Source organism: Gracilinanus agilis, chromosome 3, assembly GCF_016433145.1.
Source record: "Gracilinanus agilis isolate LMUSP501 chromosome 3, AgileGrace, whole genome shotgun sequence".
NCBI classification, from domain to species: Eukaryota; Metazoa; Chordata; class Mammalia; order Didelphimorphia; family Didelphidae; genus Gracilinanus; species Gracilinanus agilis.
The window spans coordinates 344,632,731-344,656,236 of record NC_058132.1 but is presented as its reverse complement, the minus strand read 5'-3'; the positions used below and the strand labels follow the sequence as shown (position 1 = coordinate 344,656,236).

General features: G+C 38.4%; 1 protein-coding gene across 2 annotated transcripts in view; it reads left to right on the top strand.

Annotated features, from left to right (window-relative positions):
• NDUFB4 (NADH:ubiquinone oxidoreductase subunit B4) overlaps positions 1-17,304 on the top strand; it is a 30,471-nt gene extending 13,167 nt beyond the window's left edge. Inside the window, exons 2-4 of one of the 2 annotated variants that reach the window (XM_044670073.1) lie at positions 1,061-1,121; positions 14,153-14,299; positions 17,150-17,304. In XM_044670073.1, the coding sequence (XP_044526008.1) occupies positions 1,061-1,121; positions 14,153-14,299; positions 17,150-17,212 (271 nt within the window). In that variant the 3' untranslated portion in view covers positions 17,213-17,304. Of the gene's footprint in view, positions 1-1,060; positions 1,122-7,063; positions 7,315-14,152; positions 14,300-17,149 lie in introns of those variants that run through there. The other variant, XM_044670072.1, reaches the window with a different exon arrangement.
• Positions 17,305-23,506: the final 6,202 nt, after the last annotated feature.

Sequence of the window (23,506 nt, the reverse complement as noted above, 5' to 3'; positions counted from 1 at the left end):
GATGAGAAGATGTAGCTAGGTTATAGCCACTATAGGAAGAAGACTCCTATAGATGAAATCACAAGTCCATTGAGGTACCAAAGAATTCTAAATTCATAGACAGAACATCTGTCAGACTATAGAAAACACAAAGATACAGTGTGTTGGGATTACTGAAAACCATCTCTGAAATGGGCATTTAAAGCTTGGAGTTTAGAAATATTGAACTTGGTGAACTTTTTCAAGAAAGTTTTTCCATAAAATAAGATACAAAAAAAGTCATAATTTTTTTAAGCCAAGAGTAAATGGATTTTGTTCCAAACTTTTTTAAATTTAGTAAAAAAAAGTCAATTATTACAATTATATTCTTAAATGTCAGTGTTATACCCAAAGAAGGAAGCTGTGATATAGTCACAGCTGTTACAGTCTTAACCCTCTTTTATGTTAGTCCAATAAGCCTCAAGAAAATGTCATCTTGCACTTGGCTATTTATTGTTCCCTTCAAGTACCAGTCTGTGCTTTATAGAAATTACTTTAGTCATGAGAACAGATATACACTGACACTACAAGTGCAGTACTATTTCCTTCACAGTGGAATACAGAATGTAATATTCATCAGCTTTTGGATATTGTCTACCCAACAGATGTGTTTCAAAATGTACTGTGTATATTTTAGGCAGAAATTTTTTGTGAAGGGGTTGTTTTTGCAAGATTCTATATAGAACACACAAAATGGGAAGAGTGGGAAATATTATACAGGGTGTTCCAAAAGTCTGCTGCTCCATCAATCCATGCTACATCTTTCTTTTAATCCATTTCCATTAGGCTGCTCTCCTGCTCAAAAACTTTCAATAGTTCCCTATTACTTATATGATAAAATATATGAAAGTTCGTCTTTCTAGAATTCATTGTAACTACATCTATATCTTACCCATCCAGCTTCATTTCTCACAAACTTCTTATGCAGTCCATCTGCCTTAGTAAAGCCAACTCCTTACATAGCCAGCATATATCATCATATTCTGAACTTGGTTCATTTTTCTACTAAAAATTCTCTCTTCTCTCCTTTCTGTTCCTCCAGATCTTTGATGCTCAGTTCAAGTTCCACTTTTCCTGGGAAGCCTTTCCAATGGACAACAACTGTGAGATTTTTCATATACTCTGTTATTTTTTTTTATCAGGACTGGATTATAAAGGCCCCAATTAATTCCTGTATATTAGGGAGAATTCCTGAGCCAGATCTTGAACCTTAGGAACCACCCAGTCTATTTTTGCAATTTCTTTGTCCTTAGGAATGTATTCCTTTCACAAATTCTGGCTAACAGGAATGTTTTACAGTGATCATGATATGTAACAAAATATCACCTGTGCACTTGTTAATGTGGGAAAGGGTTGAGGGTTTGAGGGGTCACCTCCTAATTAGCTATTTATCAATGAGACATGTCTTGAAATGTTCAAGGGAGGAGCTAAATAATAAGTTCCCCAAAGTGTATATAGGTAGCTGGGCCAGGAGTTTCTAGGGTCTTTGGAAAATATGAGAGAATCTTTTGACCACAATTAGGATGTCTTAACTGGTCACTTAATAAATTATTTTAAATTTAAGAAATACTGCCTCTAGAAGATTTCAATCATTACACAATCTTCCTTTTTGGTCTTTACATAGCATTTTTTTATGTATGTACTTATTGTACAATATTAAACATTATAATTATCTGTTTATATTTTACGCTCCTCAACCTCAGTGCTCAGCATACAGAAGGCCCTTAATCAATATTTATTGAATTGAAAATGGAAAATTCTCTAATACCCTTATTTCTCCCATCTTTGAACTCTGAAAGCATTTTTGATTGGCATCATTTATTCTGCATTTACTCCTATATTATATGATATGCTTATGTCTGCATATTTACATCCTCGACACTTAGCACTATGCCTAGCACCTTGCAGGTGTTTAATGAATATTGATTGATTGATTAATTGATTGCTTAATTGTGTACCTTTTCTTCTTAACAAGGTTGTAAGTTCTTCTGAAACCTACAATGCTAGGTGCTCAATAAGCACTTATTGAAATCAGTTTAATGGACATCGATCCATAAATTATTTTGAGTTTTCTAGGCTAAGTTCTTTTTGTTCTGGACTTGTTATTTGTGTGAGGAAATTACTTCTACCAATTCAGATTGGCAGCTACTTTATAATTCATAACCTTAGAGAGTTGCCTGGGGAACGAAGGGGCGAAGTCACCTGTCCAGGGTCACACAGACAGTACTCATCAGAGGAAGGAGTTGAACCCATTTGAACAGATTCTAAGGCTAGATCTCTATCCTTTGGAACATGCTGGCTCTCTTTTTCAAACGAATGTTATGCTGATCATATTTTAGGTTGAAAAGATGAAAGGAAGTACTTTAATCTCCCTAGCGATATTCCTTAAAGTCCCATTTAGGACTGTATTTTTAATGGCTCATCCCTATGATGCAGCTAGCTCAGTTTTCTGTATTCAAGAAATGTTTCCCTTTGCTGTTCAAGATATACTGTCTTTCTCCTGACCTTTGCTTCAGACATTTCTTGATTTAGAATCCTGGGATACAACTTAGTTTGGGATCTGTAATCCTGTGTCCATTGATCACCTTTAATACACAACTTACTTACTATAGATGCAACAGTATGTGATAGAAAGAGGGAACAGGGGCAGGGGACTAGCATTTATTAAGGCAGTTAGGAAGACCAATGGATTGAGTACCAGGTCTGAAGTTGGGAGGTTCTGGGTTCAAATTTGTCCTCAAGCACATCTCAGCTATGTGACCCGGGGCAAATCATTTAGCCCTAGTCCTTGCTGCTCTTTTGTCTTAGAACTGATACTAAAATAGAAAATAAGTTTTTGTTTGTTTGTTTTTCTTTAAAGAACCTACTATGTTCCAGGCACCATGGTGGATGCTTTACAATTATTTTCTTATTTGACCCTTAACAACAATCTTTCAAAGTAGGGCTTTTATTATCCCCATTATATGGCTGAGAAAACCAAGGCAGTGTTAAGTGACTTGCCCAGGATTACACAGTTACTAAATGTCTGAGGCTGGATGTGAACTCAGGCCTTCATAAGTCCAGTCTCAACACTCCATCTAAAAGGCTTTAAAATTGGTGTGGGAGCCTGAAGCCCCTAAGTTCTTTAGTTCTTCCTGTTATTTAGGTTGTACTCTCCATATTCTCAGTTTCTTCATTTGTAAAGTAAGGGGATTAGATCAGATGATCTCTAAAGTTCTTTCAGTGTTAAAATTCTATGACCCTGGCATGAGCTTTTCATGTCCACATAGTACAGCAGAAGAAGTGGTGGCTCTGGAGTCAGAAAATCTGAGTTCAAATCCCATCTTGGACATTTATTTATAAAATCTTAGACAAATCACTTTATCTCTGTTAGTCTCAGTTTCCTCCTCTGTAAAATTAAAAAAAGGTGAATTCAATGACCTCTTGGGTCCCTTACCTCTGGGGCATGGAAATCCATCCTACCCCATGGGATGGTTACGAGGAAAGTTCTTTGAGAACTGTTAAAAAAAAAAAAAAGGCATGTAAATGCAAACTATTATATATGTGTGTATATATAAGTACATATATATATATATATGTATATATATAAAACCCTTACTTTCTATCTTAGTAACAACTTTAATACAGAATGGCAAGGGCTAGGCAAACAGGGGTTAACTGATTTGCCTAGGGTCACACAGCCAGGAGTTTCTGAGGTCAAATTTGAACCAAGGTCCTCCTGACTGCAGGCTTGGTGCTCTATCCACTGAATCACCTAGCAGCCCCCCCCCCCCCCACCCCTTTATATTTTTAGTCATTTGTTGATGATATGTTTGAGTTCTGCATTTCCTACTAAATAGTATTCTTGAATGAAAGTGAAAAAGCCTGTCTTTCATTTCTTTTGTAGCCCTATCTAAAAATAAATATGTACTGATTGACTAGTGTAGTGCTCCACAAGCCATGGATGCTTTAAAATATTTAAATATGGTATGAAAATATTAAATATTTGATGATGATGGGCTCTCATCACTGCAAACACCTGCAGTGTCTGACATCCTTCTCTACATAGGGGCCTTTTCCTAATTTAAATACATGCACCCACACACTGTCTAATGTTTCCTTGGCTGCAGTTACTCAATCTGAAAGGGCCCAAAAGTTCTCATTTCATATGGAAGTGCCTTATTGGCCCAAGTGTCAATCTGCTGCCTGCCACTATTGAAGGGCCCAATTCTAAAAGAAAAACCTAGAGTTAGAAGGGACCTTAATTATAGTTCCAGGTTCAGCCTCCCACCCAGAACAAGCCACAGTATCCTTGACAGATAGTTTATTCAGCCTCCATTTAAATACTGTCACCAACGAGAGGTTCACTATATCAAAAGGCAATCTGTTCCATTTTTGAACAGCCTGAATGGCTGGAACATTCTTTGGAGAGGGTTGAAATCTGTCTTCCTGTAACTTCCACCCACCGGTCCTAGTTCTGGCCCCTGTGGCTAAGCTGAATAAAGCTTAGATTAAATCCAGAGGGGGAGAAGGAGACTGGAGTTAGATGCATTGCTTCTGTTCCTTCTTTTTCCTGGATACAGATTTTTTTCCAAAGATGGGCCACCTGGTGTGGGCTCAGATTTCTGCCTCAAGTCCAAGGGCTTTCACCCATGGCTCTTGGCTGGTCACAAGGCACAAGACTGTAATTTTAGCACCCGGACTTTCTCATTACCAATTGCTTGGAAAATAATTTTATCCTGGATTTCTCTGGTAGATTAGAAGAACCCCAGGGAGACTGGATTATAGGATAGCTGATGAGGCTCCATGAACTGAGATCAATTTCCATAGTAAAAAGAGATAATGATACGGACTTGTTATAGGGGACGGAGTGATATTCTACTTCAAATTTTAGGCTGATGAATGAAGGTGAATTGTTCTGTCTTGTTCCAAGTTACTCAATTTCCTTTTCTCTCAACTTGCTTTTTGCCACTGCCAATTTAAGAAATAATTGCTTCCTTAGTAAAGTTCAAACATTCCTGCCCAGCATTCAAGACTTTCTGAACTTTGGCACAAACATGCTCTCCAGACTTATCTCACATTATTCCCTCTGTTACAGACTAAGCTACAGCCAAATAGGACAACCCTGTGTCTAGGACCATGCCCTATGTTTCAGTTGCCTTATAGCTCTGTGCCTCTATCTACACTATTCCCTATCATTTCCCCTCCTGCCTAGCCTGCTAAAATCCTAACTTTCCATCATTCAAAATAAGTTCAAAATAAATGCTGTCATTTTGTAACTATGGCCAAAAAGCTAGTAGGTCTTTACCCCAAAGAGACCAAAGAAACAGGAAAATGAGTCATATGTACAAAAATATTTATAGTTGCTCTTTTTGTGGTGAGAAAAAAATTGGAAATTGTGGGAGTGCCCATCAATTGTGTAATGACTGAACAAATTATGATATATATCTATTTCTTAGGTCACAAGTAGTAAGATGCAAAACTGAGATTCAAATCTGGGTTTTCTGTCTCTTTTTATACTCTCCCATGTACATTTATTTTGTACATATACTAGATATATGCAAAAATAATAGAAAATAATTGGAAGGAATCAGAGGAAGGACATAAACATTTACTCAGTGTTTACTACTTGCCAGGCACCATGCTTTTACAAATATATTCTTATTTGAGTCTTACAACAAGCCTGGGAGGAAGGTGATCCTGTTATTCCTATTTTACAACTGGAGAAACTGAGGCAGACAGTGGTTAAGTGACTTGCTGAAAGTCACAAAGCTAGTTAAGAGTCTTTGGCTAGATTTGAGCTCAGGCCTTCCTGACACCAGGACAGGCACTCTATCCAATGTACCACAATCTCCAGTGATAATTAGATTAAGTCTACACTGCCCATCTTTAGATTTAATCACCAAAGGTGATTCGAATTCTGGGAGGTCCTAACCCATGTGTGCATAAAACCCCTTTTTCACCCTTACACTCCTAGATTGGGAAGTGGTCCTTGATGTAGGCTTGAAGGCAGCTATAGATTTTAAAAGGGAGAGAGGAGTTGGGGAGACCATACTAGAGCATACTTCATTTTTGCCTTTGCATTCCCAGCCCTTAGTAAGTTTAGATTTATCAGCTGGTTGCTGATTGAAAAGTAGATAGTAAATCCCTGCACTGAGACAAAGCATTATTGTTGATGCATTTCATTTTATTAGATATGACATGCAGTAGAACATCCTAAAATCATGAGCTCATAGATTTAGAAGGGTTCTCAGAAGTCATCTAGTTCAGTCCTATTTTACAAGTGAGGAAATCGATGGATAGAATTGATTTGCCAAAAAAAGTAAAAATAAAATAAAAATCACAGAGCTAGTAAGCGTCAGGCAGGGGTGTGCTGGTAAGTGCTTTTTTTTTTTTTTTTTTAAATTTTAAACCCTTAACTTCTGTGTATTGACTTATAGGTGGAAGAGTGGTAAGGGTAGGCAATGGGGGTCAAGTGACTTGCCCAGGGTCACACAGCTGGGAAGTGTCTGAGGTAGGATTTGAACCTAGGACCTCCTGTCTCTAGGCCTGGCTCTCAATCCACTGAGCTACCCAGCTGCCCCCGAGGTAAATGCTTTTAAACAATCGGTTCTCAAAAAAATACGCAGGACACACTTTTCAATGTTATCTTAACATTTTCTCCATTGTTTTCTTGAATCTAAACAATCTTAACCATAAAGACCTCAGTATTGGCTGACTTTTGAGGTGTAAACGGCTACACTGAAAATTTAAAAACCCTGCACTCAGTGGGCCATTCGGCTTGTTCCAGGAGACCCCTGCCAGAAGTAGAATGCTGCAAAGGTATGAAATTGTCAGAGATGGGATTCGATTCCCGATCCCAAACACAAGAGCTGGTAAGAACAGAAAAAAATGCACATCATGCCACCACGCATGCGTATATGCTCGAGGCGAGAAGGGAAAGGGGCGGTGTAGAGAACGAAAGGAGGAGGCAAGAACTCTAAGATCTCATTGGCTTAGCCCCACCCACAGAGAGACTCCAGAACCCTGACGCTGAGGTCAAAGCCAGAGAAGTCTGGGACTCATGCGCAGTAGGACGAACTTCTGACAGAAGGCGGAGCTTTAGTGTTTGCGCAGGCGCCCTTTCTTAACTAGGCTTCCAAGATGTCGAAGTACATCCCCTCTAGGCTGGCCACCTTGCCCCCTACCCTCGATCCGGCCGAGTACGACTTATCGCCTGAGACCCGGCGGGCGCAGGTCGAGCGGCTGGCTATCCGCTCCCGCCTCAAGCGTCAGTACCTTCTGCAGTACGACAACCCTCACCGCCGGGGGATCATCGTGAGTAGTGAGGGCGGCGTCTGGTCACGGAGGTGGGGTCGGGGTGCCGCCTTTTCTGACCTTGAGCCTTCTACCTTCTGGGCCTTGAAGGCCGACACTGCTTGACCCTGGGGGCCGATAGAGACCAATTCTCCACGTATTCGCCTGTGCTCTTAGGAGGAATAATGGTGATAATGACTGAGATCGCCCCCACGTTACCCTGTGTCAATGTACTTGTAAGCTTAAGAGCTTAAGATTGAACAAAAAGACTTGGGACACCTTGTGTCTTGTTTTGTACGTTGGCATTTTAGTTAGAATTGGAGCTCCTTGAGGGCAGGAACTAGTTTTGCCAAATATTTATTGAATTTATTTAGCACAGTATCTGACACACGGAAGGCAGCTAGGTGGTTCAGTGGATATGCCTGGAGTGAGGAAAACCTGGGTTCACATTTGACTTTAGGCTAACTGTGTGACTGTGGCCAAGTCGCTTAATTTTCATTTACCTGAATTCCCTGGAGCAGGAAATGCCAGATCCCTCCAGTTTCTTTGTCAAGAAAACTCCATGGAAAGTGGTTCTTGGGGTCACTGAATAGTGAGACATGATTGAGCAACAAAAGTAATCGACACATTGGTTTTTGCATTGAATCAAGTTAGTAGAGTAGTAGATAACCTAATGTTTATTGAATTAATTCATTTGACTGACTTTTAAGCAATTCTGTTAGCCACCTTAATATTTTCAGCTGGAGGAGACAGCTGGGTAGCCCAGTGGATTGAGAGTCAGGCCTAGAGACAGGAGGTCCTAGGTTCAAAGCCGCCTCAGACCCTTCCCAGCTGTGTGACCCTGGGCAAGTCACTTGACCCCCATTGCCCACCCTTACCACTCTTCCACCTAGGAGCCAATACACAGAAGTTAAGGGTCTAAAAAAAAAATATTTCCAACTGGCTGCCCCTCTCACACCTCAAATTCAGTATGTCCCAAACAGAACAAATTATTTCCCTCTCCACAAAATGGTTCTTATTCCTAACTATTAGTTCTATTAATTTTATCAAATTTGATCATTCTTAAAGTGATTCAGAGGTCTGTATGGACTCTAGCAGTGACATAGTAGGTTCCTAATAAAACGTTTGTTGACTTCTAAAGCATTCTGAAGTTTGCAAAGTGATTTATATCCACCATCTCATTTAAACCTATCAACAGGCCTATTAGGCTAATGCTGTTAGGGCTTTTGATCTCCATTTTGTAGATTAGGAAGCTGAAGCTAAAAGGAGTTAAAATGATTCTTGCCCTGGGTTGTAGAGATAGTGCCTGAGCCAGTGTTTGAACTTCAGCCTTCTGGCTCTAAGACCAGCACTCTACCCCCTAACAGCTGGTGCTTATAAAGTACTTTATTTTATTTTATTTTTAATTTTTAAAAACCTTTACCTTCCATCTTAGAATCAATACTGTATATTGATTCCAAAGCAGAAGAGTGGTAAGGGCTAAGCAATGGGTGGTTAAGTGACTTGCCCAGGGTCACACAACTAGGAAGTGTCTGAGGTCAGATTTGAACCCAGAACCTCCTGTCTCTAGGCCTGGCTCTCAATCCATTGAGCCACTCAACTGCCCGCTTATAAAGTACTTTAAAGAGTACAAAAATACTTTGTCTATAAGAGGTATCTCAAAAATTTTAGGCCAGTTTTAAGCTTTATTAGCCTAAAACTAATTGCAGTAAAACTTTTTTGGGACATCCTGTAAATGTCTCATTTTATTTCCAGAACCTGGGAGGTACACACAATAGATTCATCCTGTTTTGCAGATGAGGAAACTGAAGCTTAGATTGGAAATTTAGCTTATAACTAATAATAACTAATGTTTATTATGAGGTACTTTAAAGTGTGCAAAGCATTACACACACACACACATATCAGAGCTGAGACTCAAAACTAGCTTACCTGACTTTAAATTCCACCTGTCCACTAAACCATGCCAACTTTAAGCAAATGTTTACAACCCCTGGAGCCTCAGTTTCTGCATTCGTAAAGTGGAGATAATAGCACTTAAGACTACTGGTTTTCTTGGGGGAAAGTGTTTTATAAATCTTAAACTGATTATAAAAACAGATGAAAAAACTGAGGCTTAGAGAGAAGAAGCAATTTCCTCAACATTATAGGACTAGTAGGAGGCAGCTAGGTGGCAAAGTGGATAGAATGCTGGTCTGGAGTCAGAAATATCTGTTAAAATTCAGCCTCACACATTTACTGGCTTTGTGACCTTGGGCAAGTCACTTAACCTCTGTTTACCTTAATTCATTGCAGAAGGAAATGGGAAACCAATTTAAAATCTGCCAAGAAAAACACATGGGCAGTACTGGTATGCTAAGGTCCATGGGATCACAGAGTTGGACACAACTGAATAACAGAAAGAGTTGGTGTCAGAGCCAAGACTAGAATCTGGACCTTCTGGCTCCCAAGGCCAGTGTTTTTTCTTTGATACTTCTATTATACTCCTCTACCTAGAATGACCTACCTACCCAGGTATATTGAGAGTTAAACTGGGAGAGAACTAATGTATCTGAATTCCTGTGGCAGCTGTGTCCTACTGGTTTCCTAGTTCTAGGAAGAAGAAATCCTTTTCAGAAAGGAGATATTTGGGGAAATAGCTATGCAGTTCTAAAACTCTCAAATTGAATAGCTTACATTACATCCTATTGTAGTTTTCGGAAAAATGCTCAACAAAGCATAGCAGTACTTGTTTTTTCAGGTGTTATGACTTTGGAATCAAGGATCCTCCTGAATACATTTAGTTCCCCTTCTCATCACTAGTAAGGTATTTAAGAATATTTGCTTTGTGTATGCAAATTTTAAAAATATATATGTGTGTGTATAGTATATCCCATGTATACCATAGCATTTGTGCTTCAGCAGTTTCATGATCTACCAAGATTATGAAAACTAGAGTCTAGGATATTTTCAAAATTTCTTAGAAGGTCTATACTGACTTTCCCAATCTTTTGGGAGTGCCATCTTGAAGCTACTAATTTGACCTAACTCCAGAGGTGACATGGCAACTTCATAAGGTCATGAAATGGACCTCAGAGAGAATCAAGTATAACACCCTTAGTTTATAGATAAGGAACCTGAGGCATAGAGATTTTAAGTGACTTGCTTAAAGTCTCACAGATAGCAATATCTGAGACAAGATTTGTACCCTGATCTTTCTAGCTACTAACTATAAGTACAGTATCCTCTCTACCATATTGCTTGGATTGAAAGGAATCAAGAAATATATGTTAATTTTTCAGTGGGAATGTGGAATATTCCATTACATCAGTGCTCTAGTTATTCTCCAAAAAGATGAATTTTTTTTAGATTAAATTTAAATTCCTAGGCAGACCTAATTTGACCTTCTGCAGTTTGTTGCAGACCTGCTTCCAACCTCATCTGAAATAGCTGAACTGAAACAACTCTCTCTAAAGTTGCCAAAGATCTTTCAACCTTTTTTAGCCCTTATCCCTCTTGACAGCATTTGGTGCTGCTGATTACCTTCTTTTTTTGTATACTTTTTTCCCTCTATGTTTTTCTAACACTGCTTTCTTGGTTCTCCTACCTCTTTTACCTCTCCTCAATCTCCTTTGCTGGATCCTCATCAATGTCACACTAACTCCTGTCCTTATCTTTTTCTCTATATACTATCTTATTTGAGTTTCTCAACAATTCCCTTGAGTTTAGTCTCTAAGCAGAGATGATTCCTAGACCTATAAATCCAACCCTAGTCTTCTGAACTCCATTCTTACATTACTACCTATTTAGACATATACTAGATGTATTATAGGCATCTCAATCATATGTCTAAAACAGAACTCAGTTATTTCCTTTCCCACTCCCATCCCAACTCTCTGTTCTTCCAAACTTCCCTATTACTTTTTTTTTAAATTTTTTTTTTTTAACCCTTAACTTCTGTGTATTGGCTCCTAGGTGGAAGAGTAGTAAGGGTGGGCAATGGGGGTCAAGTGACTTGCCCAGGGTCACACAGCTGGGAAGAGGCTGAGGCCGGATTTGAACCTAGGACCTCCTGTCTCTAGGCCTGACTCTCAATCCACTGAGCTACCCAGCTGCCCCCTTCCCTATTACTTTCCATCTTCCCAGTTGCCCATACCTTGTTGGTTTTGCCTTGTTACCTTGCCCTCACACCACTTATCCTGTCCATTGCCAGTCTCGTCATTACTACCTTTACAACATCTCCTATATGTCTCCTTCTCTACTCACACAGTGATCACCCTAGGTTAGATCCTTATTACTTTTCTTGCTTAGTTTATTGCAATAGGCTTCTAATTGGTCTTTTTAGATTGAGTTTTTCTCTCTACTCCAAGAATGCTCCTTGCTCCACTTCTTAGAATCTCCAATTTTTCAACTTGGAACCATGCTCCCAAAGTTACTAAACTGTGTATACACTCTAACCAAGCAATACTTCTATAGACCTGTACTTTAAAAAGATCAAAGAGGGACAAAATGAGCCATATGTACAAAAATTTTGGAGGCTGAACAAATTAAGAGTATATAAATGTAATGAGAATACTATTATTCTATAAGAAAAGATGAAAAAAGGCTATGGTTTCAGAGATACTTGGGAAGACATATACCAATTGATGCAGAGTAAAGTAAGCAGAACCAGTGGAATAACTTAACATAGTTATAAATAGAAATATATTTGGAAGACTTAAGAGCTCAGATAAACACAATAACTAATCATAGTTCCAAGATGAAGAATAGTAAAACATGCCACTCACCTCCTGTCAGAGGAGGCGATGGACTTAGAGTTCGGGTTGAGATACATATTTTTTAGATGTGTAGCCAAAGTGGAGATTTGTTTTGCTTTGACTATGATTATTCATTCCAAAGGTTTTGTTATTTTTTCCCAGTGGGAGAAAATGATAATAAGCACTTTAATAAATGCTTTGTTGATTAATTGATTTAAATGATTTTCATTCTACAAAATCTACATTCTTGTGTTAAACAAAGCTGTAATATCTCACATGTTCTGCATAAATATGTGCACAAATCAGAGAGAGACTGATTAAATTTTAAAATGGTTTATTTTCACATTCAGTTAATTTCAAAATGTTCTACATCAGGAAACTGGTGATTTGGTTATTTTATCTGTCATTGAATTGAAACAATTGCTTATGAAGGCATGTGGGAGTAAACTGTTTACATCCAGTTCTTGTAATTATATGTAATTGTTTGCTCCACTTTGTTAGAGTAGTGTTTACCAATCAAAACAACAGACATCAAGATTGTTTTATTCACAACATTTTTGTGGGCCATTGATACTTTTTTCCTGCAAGCAAGAATAATGACTTAAAAAACAAGGCTTGTATTTAAATTTTTTAACTTTATAATTATAAGTAATTTTTAAAAATTAAATGTCATCTAGACCAACATAAGAAACTAAAATTTTAGTTATTCAGTTTGGTTTTTATCATCCTGATTCTATGTTACCAAAAGCAAGTAGATGGCACAGTGTATAAGTACAAGTCCTGGAGTCAGGAAAATCTTGGTTCAAAATCAACCTCAGATGCTTATTAGCTCTATAACCCTGGGTAAGTCACTTAACCTCTGTTTGTCCATTTTCTCATCTGTGAAATGGAGATAGTATGAGGATCAAATGAGATAATAATTGTAATGCTCCTTATACTAGGCCTGGCACCCAGTAAGCACTACATAAATATAAGTTACTGTTTGCTCAAATGAACAATTAATTCTGACCATCCTCAAGAAGAGTAGTAGGAACAAACTGTAATCTCACTCTAGTATAAAAGCATAGTTTGTCTGTATCTTGAGTACTGTTTGCAGTTATAGTTGTCATATCTCAAGAAAATTGTATAAGGAAACTTAAGAAGTGTCTAAAGAAGAGGAAAATAATATGTACCAGGGAGTGGAATGGCTTCTCTATAAGAATAGACTAAAAAAAAATAGAACTTTTGCCTTAGAAAGATAAAGGGGTTGTGTGTAAAAGACAGTTAAAATAAGTATGAATTGGGTGAATAGTTACTTAGTCATCAAAACTAGGAAATAATACTGTAGGTATATAGTTAGGGATAGTCTGTTTTCTAGGATTAATTGAAAAAAAGGGAAAAAACCCTTCCCTGAGTTTGACTGCTGTATTAAGTAACCAAAGTTATAGATGGAAAGCTTTGGATTACCTTAGTCAATAGGAATTCTGGCAGCTGGACCATTGTCAGATGAAACCTGGACTCAGGGAAATTGTTTACCTCCAAGTAAACCCTCTACATAGATGCCAAGGACTTCTCCACAAAATCCTGACCCTCCAGGGAGAATCTCACAGAGGGAAAACCCTCCTTCAGCTTGATGGGAATTGTAGACAGACAAAACCTTCCATCAATTTGGTCAAAATCCAAGAAGGAAGTTGAAGTTCAGTTATTTCCAGTTGTGTCAGACCCACAATTCCTTTCTTACCCAGAATCCTTTCCCAGGGCTTCTCTCAAAACTCTCTTCTTTCAACTAGCCCTAGAAAACCAGACTATCCCTAACTATATTCCTACAATTCTTGAACTAAAAGTAATTTTAAGGGAACTGAAAGGAAATCTTGCACTGTAAATGGTCAAGTATGTGGAGCTTATCCCAAGAAGTTGCGAGATAGCTTTAGAAACCAATGAATGAGATGCCCATGTTTTTTCAAAAAAGATTTTAGAGATTTTCAGGGTAAGTTCCTGATCTATTTGGATAACATCTTAGGAGGCAACTGTCAGGTTTTCTCATAAAACATCTTTTGCGATATCATTAGAAAGAGAATACACAGCTAGATGGAAATCGTTCTGAGCCAATTTGGAAATTTTTTATGTTCTTTATTTAATTTTAGGAAGATCCTGCTTTGCTTCGTTGGACTTATGCAAGAACAGCAAATGTCTACCCCAATTTCAGACCCACCCCTAAGACCTCACTCTTAGGCGCTGTGTTTGGAATTGGCCCCCTTGTCTTCTGGTATTATGTTTTTAAAAATGATAGGGTAAGTCATAGAGTATAATGTTTAATAAATGTATGTTGAGTTGTTCAGTAGTTAATTGAGTATGTTGTTAACCTTTAGCCTCAGCTATGGTTCTTTTTCCTGGAAGAATGCAAAAGCATATTGATATCAGCCTAGAATTGAAGTCTACTAGTCAACTGTGTGACTCACTCCACAACACAGCATCCAGATTATAAGCATTGTAAAAAATTGATTGACTAATAAGCCCCTTTCCCCCCTTGAATTCTACTTTTTATGAGAAATGATAAATTAGCTGATACTAGCGATTAAAAAAAATCAATAAGCAGCCCTTTGAGTATACATGGGGATAAATTTGCACTTAGTTGAATGTCCATTGTCTTTTGAGTCTATAAGCCAGGAAACCCCCACATTTAATTCCTTTGCAGATCACTTGTTTAGAATTGAAAAATCATTTTCCTGTGGAAATGTTAAAGATTATCTAACACGTAGTATACTTGATTTTCTGAACCTTTTGTTCAGCTTTTTTTCCATTGTGTCCAGTTCTTTGTGACTCTATTTGGGGTCTTGACAAAAATACTGGAGTAGTTTGCCCATTCCTTCTCCAGCTAACTTGACAGATGAGGAAACTGAGGCAAACAGGTTAAATGACTCTCAGGTCACACACCTAGTTAAGTGTCTAAAGTTGGATTTGAACCTGGGAAGGTGAGTCTTCCCAACAGCAGGGCTCACACTTTTTCTACTTTGCCATCTGGCTGCCCAAAGAAAACAGTAACATTGTAATATGAATAATTAAACAAAACAAATAAAATTAAGCATAATGATAGTTTTCTTGAGTGCCAATTTGTGAGGATATGTGGATATCCTCCTTTTCTGAGGCATCCTTGTTTTCCTGATCAGATTAAGGCAGTCTATAATCTTGAGTTAGGGAAAAGTCAGGTCACTGAGCCCTAATTCTGGACTATTGTAGGGCTTTGGGTTTTTTTTTTTTAAACCCTTAACTTCTGTGTATTGGCTCCTTGGTGGAAGAGTGGTAAGGGTGAGCAATGGAGGTCAAGTGACTTGCCCAGGGTCACACAGCTGGGAATTGTCTGAGGCCGGATTTGAACCTAGGACCTCCTGTCTCTAGGCCTGACTCAATCCACTGAGCTACCCAGCTGCCCCTTTTGGTTTTGTTTTATTCCAGTTCCTTACTATTCCTCAATTTTTCCTCCTGACTCTTGCAGAAAGGAATGATGGAAGGAATAATGTCAGTCCCATTAGAGGAAAGTATTTCCTTTAGTTCTTTCCTAGTTAACCCTTCTCTACCCAGATTAGGAGTAGGAAGGAGACAGGAGGTCCTGTGTCCCTGTGCCATACTCCCAAACCATAGCTCCATTCACAGAGCTTACAAGCACCATCTTCTACATGAAACTTTCTCTGATTTCCCCAGCTATGAGAATCCCCTTCCCTTTCTCCCTTTGAAAGCAAAAATCTTTTCCTTGGTTGATGGATAAGAGGAATCCATCTGCCATTAACTTGCTGCTTCACTTAGCTATTGACAGGGTTTTCTGATCCTGGAGGGGCCAAGTTGATAGGAGGATTAGTTTCTTCCTTTGTAGATATTGAGATGACCTTAAGAAAGAAAGGCCCCTAAATTAATAGAGTATATTTGCCTGCAACTAGCAGATATTTCTCTGCGATTGCTTTACTTCTTTAAGATGTTTCTAATTCCATATATATATATATATATATATTTATATAACTGTGTCAGTCACTAGAAGAATCAGGTAATGGGGAAAGGAGGAGGGAGGGAGGATAAAGCCAGAATGCTGACAGAGAGAGGCAGTTAGTACAGTATAAATCTAAGGTAGCAACTGCTTCTAATTGTGGTGGAAGATGGGGTAGAGTGGTAGGAAGAGGGGTGGATTTCAAGATGCAAGATAATGTACTTCCCTCATCCCAACATGATAGGTTTAACACTTTTGCTGCTCAATTCAGATATATTTCTCTTAATTTTTTTTGTAATTAATTGCTTTCAAATTAAGTGTGCAGTGAATGGATTGAGAATAATTTATAGAAAGCTTATATTTTGAGGATTTCTTGTTCCATAAGATTCGAATTGATTTTCAGAATGATAGTTTAGTTGTCAGAATGCCAGTCATGGTGTTTTAAAGGTAAGAAATAGCATTTATAGGTTTAGACAAAATTTTCACAGTTAGTTACTCTACCTAATTTTCCATATTAACAGAAACATCACTTTAATCAGGGTACTATATCTTCTGAACATCTTAACAGATAGAAGTTGTATTTACAGATAGAAGTTGTATTTAGTAATTCAGAATTTCATTCTGCTCTCTTAACTCTTACAAATACCTTGTGACATCCTGCCAAAATCTACTCTCCACCTAAGTGTATCTCTGAAATTACTTCTCAATGAGCACCAGGGGCTAAAAGAGCAAAATTTCTATTCCAAAGGAAGGCTATTAGGTTTCATTAAATTTTATCTTCTGATTATATGGCATATTAAAGTACAAATTATTTGGAGATTTAAAGGAAGATATGTAGATTTATCACTAATAATTGTTTAACTTCCCTCTTTCTGTATGTCTAATGTAATGGGTGGTAGGGATTGTTAAATCATTGCTACTAGTTGGTACACATAGAGGTATAATTAGGCCAATGAGGAGAGAAGTTACTGATTATCCCTTGCTGACATTGTACTTGTCCTTCTGTTCCAGACCCTCCTCAGGGTGTCTGGGATTAAGTTTATAAATTTTCAAACCTTAGTTTGTGTATCAAAATATATCTAGCTTTGAGATTTTAGATTTTTTAAATTGTTTTGGTTTGTTTTAGGGTATATTTGATTTACATTTTTTTTCTCTCTTTTTGTAGGACAGGAAAGAAAAACTTATTCAAGAAGGAAAATTGGAAAGACCACTGAGCATCACTTCTTGAGTCTATGGAAATGTGGATAACATAAGGATTGTTATGTATTTAAGTCACTGGATTGCAACAGATTCTTGCTTAAATAAATTTTACGATATTCATTTAGCAGTCTCCTTTTTTAACAGTACCTTATATTTTTCTCCAGAGCTTCCTCCTATATTTTCTCATTTGTTTTCCCCAATAGTACTATAAGTATAAGTATTCCTATTTCACATGACTTTTGTATTAAAGCCATATAAAAAACAAAGAACAGAAAGTATACCACTCTCTTTTCTATACCTCTTCAGTTTGAGGATACTCCAACACACCTTGGGAAACCTCCCCAATTCATACTGCATGGTCTTGTTGCTCACTCCCCAAGGATAATCTTTTTGCTCTCATATCTTATCAGACCTTGACTGCAGGTTTAAAAAAGTCCCTTTGAAAAAAATCTTGACCTTATACCAAATTCCTAATAAGAAAGTAAAAATCTAATAAAGCTGATAATGCTTAAGTGGGTAACTGCCTTAGCAGCAGTGAAAAAGGGAACCAATAGCATGGTGAAAATGAAGTTTTGAAAATATTTCAAATTGATTCTTAAAGAGTTTTGATGGAATCTAGTATTTGGGAGTTGCTTTTTTCTTCCCCCCCCCTCAAATTACCCTTTTCCCTGATAACTCTGCTGGGCTGTTAAGTGTAGGCTGTGAGGAGGAGGAACAACAGCAGATTTGCTGCCATTATGGTAATTACCCTTCCCAGGAGAATGATGGGCTCTCCAATAAATATGGTTCAGATAATTTTTTACTTGAGAGAAAGCTATGGAACAAAATAACTACCTACTGTAGAAACATAAAATTATAGGGTTGGAAAGCAGCTGGTGTGGTCATCCAGGCCAGTCTCGTGACCCAATTTAGTAATAGTCCCTTTTATTACATCTCAATCAGGATGAATATTTTCAGGCACAGGGAGCTTACTACCTTCCATTTCCAGACAAGTTCCTTATATTGAATTAAAAGTAGCATTTCTGTAACTTCATTCATTGATTCTGATTTTGCTTTTTGGAATTGTTTAGAACATGTCTAATCTCATTTGTATATAGTTATTTTTCAAATATTTATAGAGTTCTTATGTCTTTCCCAGCTCTGTAGTTTTCCCTTCATCAACCTAAACATCCTCAGTTCCTTCAAGTGAACTCAAGATACAGTTTAAGTTCTTGACATCATGGTTTTTTTCATCTGCATTCCATCTTGTCATTTTTAAAAAAAAAAACTGTTTTATGACTGTCAATTTTTTAAAAATTAAATATGACCTGTCATGGCATTTAAGAAGTGACTAACTAGGGGCAGCTAGGTAGCACAGTGGATAGAGTGCCAGACCTGGAATTGGAAAGACCTGAGTTAAAGTCTGATCTCAGATACTTCCTAACTCTGTGACCCTGGGCAAATCACTTAACCCCATTTGCCTAGCCCCTGCTCTTCTGTCTTAGAGTTGTTACTAAGGCAGAAAATAATTTAAGGAAAAAAGGAGGCAACTCCTTGTGTCCTCTCCTGTCACCTTAGAGAGCTTGCTCCTTTTCTCTCATAAATCTTCACTCCCTCCCTATCTATTGTTTTTCTTTGCTGTCTACACTCTATCCGTACCTATCAAGCTTTTACTTTAACTTGCCATCCTTTTAAATTAGCATCCTACAACTTTCATAACCAAACTGAAGAAAAACAGTACATTCATTTCCTCTCCTACCACTCTTGTATCAGGCCCTGCACCAAAATCAGTCTTCAGAGCTCATCTCTCAACAAATATCTCTCTAAAGTGAGCAATTATCTTTCACTGGTATTTTGGCTAGTCTTTAAGTCCTCTTGCTTCTTGACCCTTCTGCTCCCCACTGCTCCGTACCACCTCCTCTCTGGATTTTCATGGCATTACTTTCTCCTGTTCCATCTGTATGAATGCACCTTCTTCATCCATGTCTCTCTTGCCCACTGTGTGTGGATGTCCCCAGAGCTCTTTACTGGGCCCTCTTCTTTTTCTATACCTCCTCACCCAGTGATCTCAGCTCCTATGGATTCAAGAATCTCCATGCAGATGACTCCAAGATTAATATAGCCAGCCTTAGCCAGTCTCCTGAACTCTAGCATCAATCAAGCACCTCTTATGCACTAGGCACTTTGTTAGACAGTGGGGGACACACCTCTTTAGTTTATAATATCAGATGCAGTGTGATATACTGGAAAGAATTCTATTGGAAACAGAAGACTGGAATCCTGGATGTGCTACTTAATACCCATTTGGCCGTGGTGACATTTTACACCTTGATTTCCTCATCTGTGTAATGGAGTTATATGACACCCAAACTACTTAGTATACCTAATAGGAGAGTTGTGAAGACCAAATAAGATAATCATAAAATGCTTCCTTAAAATCCTATGTGTGTGTGTGTGGGGGGGGGGGGGGGGGTTGAGTAGCTCAGTGGATTGAGATTTAGGCCTAGAGACGGGAGGTCCTAGGTTCAAAGCCAGCCTCAGCCACTTCCCAGTTGTATGACCCTGGGCAAGTCACTTGACCACCATTGCCCACCCTTACCACTCTTCCACCTAGGAGCCAATACACAGAAGTTAAGGGTTTAAAAATGTAAAAAAAAAAAAATTAAAAAAAAAATCCTATGCAGGGGCAGCCAGGTGACACAGTAGATAGAGATGGGAGGTCTTGGGTTCAAATGTGATATTTCCTAATTGTGATTTTAGCCCCAATAACCTAGCTCTTACTGATCTGCTTTGGAACTGGTATTTAGTATCAATTCTAAGATAAAAGGTAAGGGTTAAAAAAAAATCCTATGTAAATGTGACATGGACAATGGTTAAAAGTACTAACACTTTAAGAATGTACAGTTTTGACTTTTACCCAATATAGACTTTGCCCTACCTTTTCTCCTCTTAAATTTATTAAATTTTACTGTGTTTTTATTAATGTCCAGAGGCCAAAAACTGGGACCAGAGATAATTCCCATCATTTTCCCTCTGGCTGCCTTGTCTCTGCCCCTTCATTGTCCCAGACAGAACCTCTTCATGCTCTATGACTCTCCTGGTCCTGGAAAGACATGAAGATCTGTCACTCTTCTTCATTGGTATTTCAGGGCCAGCCAGCATAACCTTCATCTCTTATCACCTGAAAAGCACATGGTGCCTCTCCACACTGAGCTTCCAGCCTCCAGCACTAAGGAAAACAAAATTGAGAACTTCTAACTTCCCAGGGCTCCTCAGGAGGGAAGTGGGGGCTGAGCTTCTGGGGCTGCATAAAGAAGTCGGATATACCTCATGCTGCCAGCCCCTCAACTCTAGATGTCTCCAGTGAGTATCTCTGGTACAGAAAGAAAAAAAAATGGTTCCAGTGTATTATGTTTTTTTCTAAAAAGTATTTGACAGCTTTCCGTTTTAGAAGAATCATTCACTTCTTACCAGATTTAAACATCCGCACATAACTTTGCATCCATGTAGTAGAGTTCTTAGCCCTGCTATTACTAGCACTGTAGTCCCCTTAGCCTCTCTGTACCCCACTTTTGAAAAAGAACCCTGCTCTTCTCTGATGTTCTCTATGCTTGTTTTCTTAAGCGTGTTACATGGGCTTACTTATTTCATCTGTCCAGAAGAGTATTTATTCTGAGTTTTTTTGTTTTTTTTTTTAAACCCTTGCACTTCGGTGCATTGTCTCATAGGTGGCAGATTGGTAAGGGTGGGCAGTGGGGGTCAAGTGACTTGCCCAGGGTCACACAGCTGGGAAGTGGCTGAGGCCGGGTTTTTGAACCTAGGACCTCCTGTCTCTAGGCCTGACTCCCACTCCACTGAGCTACCCAGCTGCCCCCTTTATTCTGAGTTTTTAAGTGGTTCACTGAGCAATCTGGCCTCCCTCTGAAAGTGTCAGATGGACAGAAGAAAATTTATCTCCAATGAAATGACATGATCTGTGATTCAGTTCCCAAGGTCACAGCAAGAGAACAAAGCATCACCATCTTTGTTCCAATTCATTTCTATTTCCAAAGACTGAGCCTCTTATGAATAGAGTTTAAAGGTTTTAAACTCAGTGCATCTCCAGCTGGTTTCATCCCCCAACCTCTGGCAGAATTGACTCTTTTTTATGTCAACATAAACTCATGAGGGGCACAGCTATTCCACTCTTTCTTCATGGTATGGATTGTGTGCCACCCTTTAAGACTAAAACAAACAAAACCAGGCAAAATGAAAGCAGGCAGAAAGCTGGGTAGAATGACAACTCTTGAATTTTGCTTTCAACATCTCCAGGCAGCAAGCTTGGCAGGATTTGACCCCACAGGGACTGGGTTCAAATTCTGACATTATTGCTTTCTACCTGTATGTCCTAAATCATTTAAATTCTCAGGGCCTCAGTTTCCTTATTTGTAAAGGATGACAAGTGACCTCTAAGATCCCCCCCCTTTTTTTTTTAAATCCTTACCTTCCATCTTAGAATCAATAATGGGTATTGGTTCTAAGGCAGAAGAGTGGTAAGGGCTAGGCAATGGGGGTTAAGTGACTTGCCCAGGGTCACATAGCTAGGAAGTGTCTGAGGCAAGATTCGAACCCAGGACATCTAATCTTTATCTAGGTCTGACTCTCAACCACCTGAATTCCCTAGTTTTCCCCCCTAGTAAGTTCTTTAGGTATATTATTGCATCTAGAAAGTCTTCAGCCAAGTTTCATTTTACTCTCCAATCATTTTCTTACCAGATATCTTTCTTCCTTGTATGTGCCCTTGTCCACTCACTATTTTGCCCCACTTTCCATTTCTGGAATCATAATTGAATTAATACAGCCACTGCTACTAGAAAGAGTGTCTCAATCTACACTGCTATGGCTACACTTGCTATCCTGCAACTTTTGAGTCCATAATATCCCTTCTTGTCCACAACTCCATTATATGCATTTTCTTTCCCATTAAAATATAAGCCTGATTGATGGGGATTATTTTCATTTTTGTATTTATACCCCCAGTGCTTAGCTGTTTGGGGCACAGAAAGCATTTAATAAGAAATTTTCACTCATTCACCCACTTCTTCCAACCTGCTGATTTAATTGTTACTTAAAAGACTGTGAGGAAGGGTGTCAAATAAGAGTAAGGACTAGAAGACAGGCAGGAAATCTAGTTGGATCGTAAAAATCACAACTTGAAATTTTATGTGGAAAAATTCCAGGTTCCAGGTTACCAGGTAAAGGAAAATATGACCCCTTTTCCCAATCTCATCCCCAAGCTAGTATTTTAAATATAGTTATTGGTGAAATTTCTGCTTAATTTTAAATTATATCACATTAAATAAACTGATAGTCTGCCTCAAAAATCAACGATTCTATTTTGTTTCATGAACCAGACTCTGTTTCAGGGATAGGGTTAAGATGATTTGTAGAGTTCAACTTTCCACTCAGAATCAGAATTTTTCTTATGACATCCCTGACAGACACCTGACATCCATCTCATGTGTTTAATCACTTTTAGTGATTGGAAGGGAAGAGAGTGAGGAAGATCAATCAACATCAGAATCTATCATCAGAAAACTCTGATTGTTGGATGGCCAAAAGACCTGCCTTTTGGAAGAACATCAATATACATACAACCACTATTTTAAAAGTACCTCCTTGGATGTAGATCATTATGCTGCAAAGTTTACACAAAAAATTTAGTCCTGCTCTTGAGGTTTTTCCAATTTAGTAAAGGAATGAGAAGCCAACACAAATACCTATAAGACACAAGATATATAAGTGTATCTGAGAGTTACAAAGCAAAATGTTATGTGAGGTCCAAGGGGGAAGAATATTAACCACTAGGAGAAATCAGAGAAACCTTAGAGGAGGCAAGTTAGGAATTCAACAGACAAAGATAAGGAAAGGATGGTCCTGGCCATGGAAGAACCTGGCCAAAGGTACATAGGTATGAGAGCACTAAGACTGTTCTAGGGAATAAGGAAGAGGAAATGTCCAGATTTGTCCAATTTATCTGGAGTATAAAGTGCAAAAAAGTGGATAATATGGCAGAAGGCTGGACAAGTAAGATGGAACTAGGTTGGTGGAGGGCCATAAGTGCCAGGAGTGGGGGAAGAATTGAACTCTTTTCAGGAGGAAATAGAGAACCACTGAAAATTTCTTAGCAGAGGAGAAATATGAACAGATTTATCCAAAAGAAAGAAGATTTTGGTTGTGAAAGTAAGGATGGATTGCAAAGAGGATAGAGTAGTGTTAAGAAGAAAGAAAGAAAGAAAGAAAGAAAGAAAGAAAGAAAGAAAGAAAGAAAGAAAGAAAGAAAGAAAGAGGAGGGAGGGAGGGA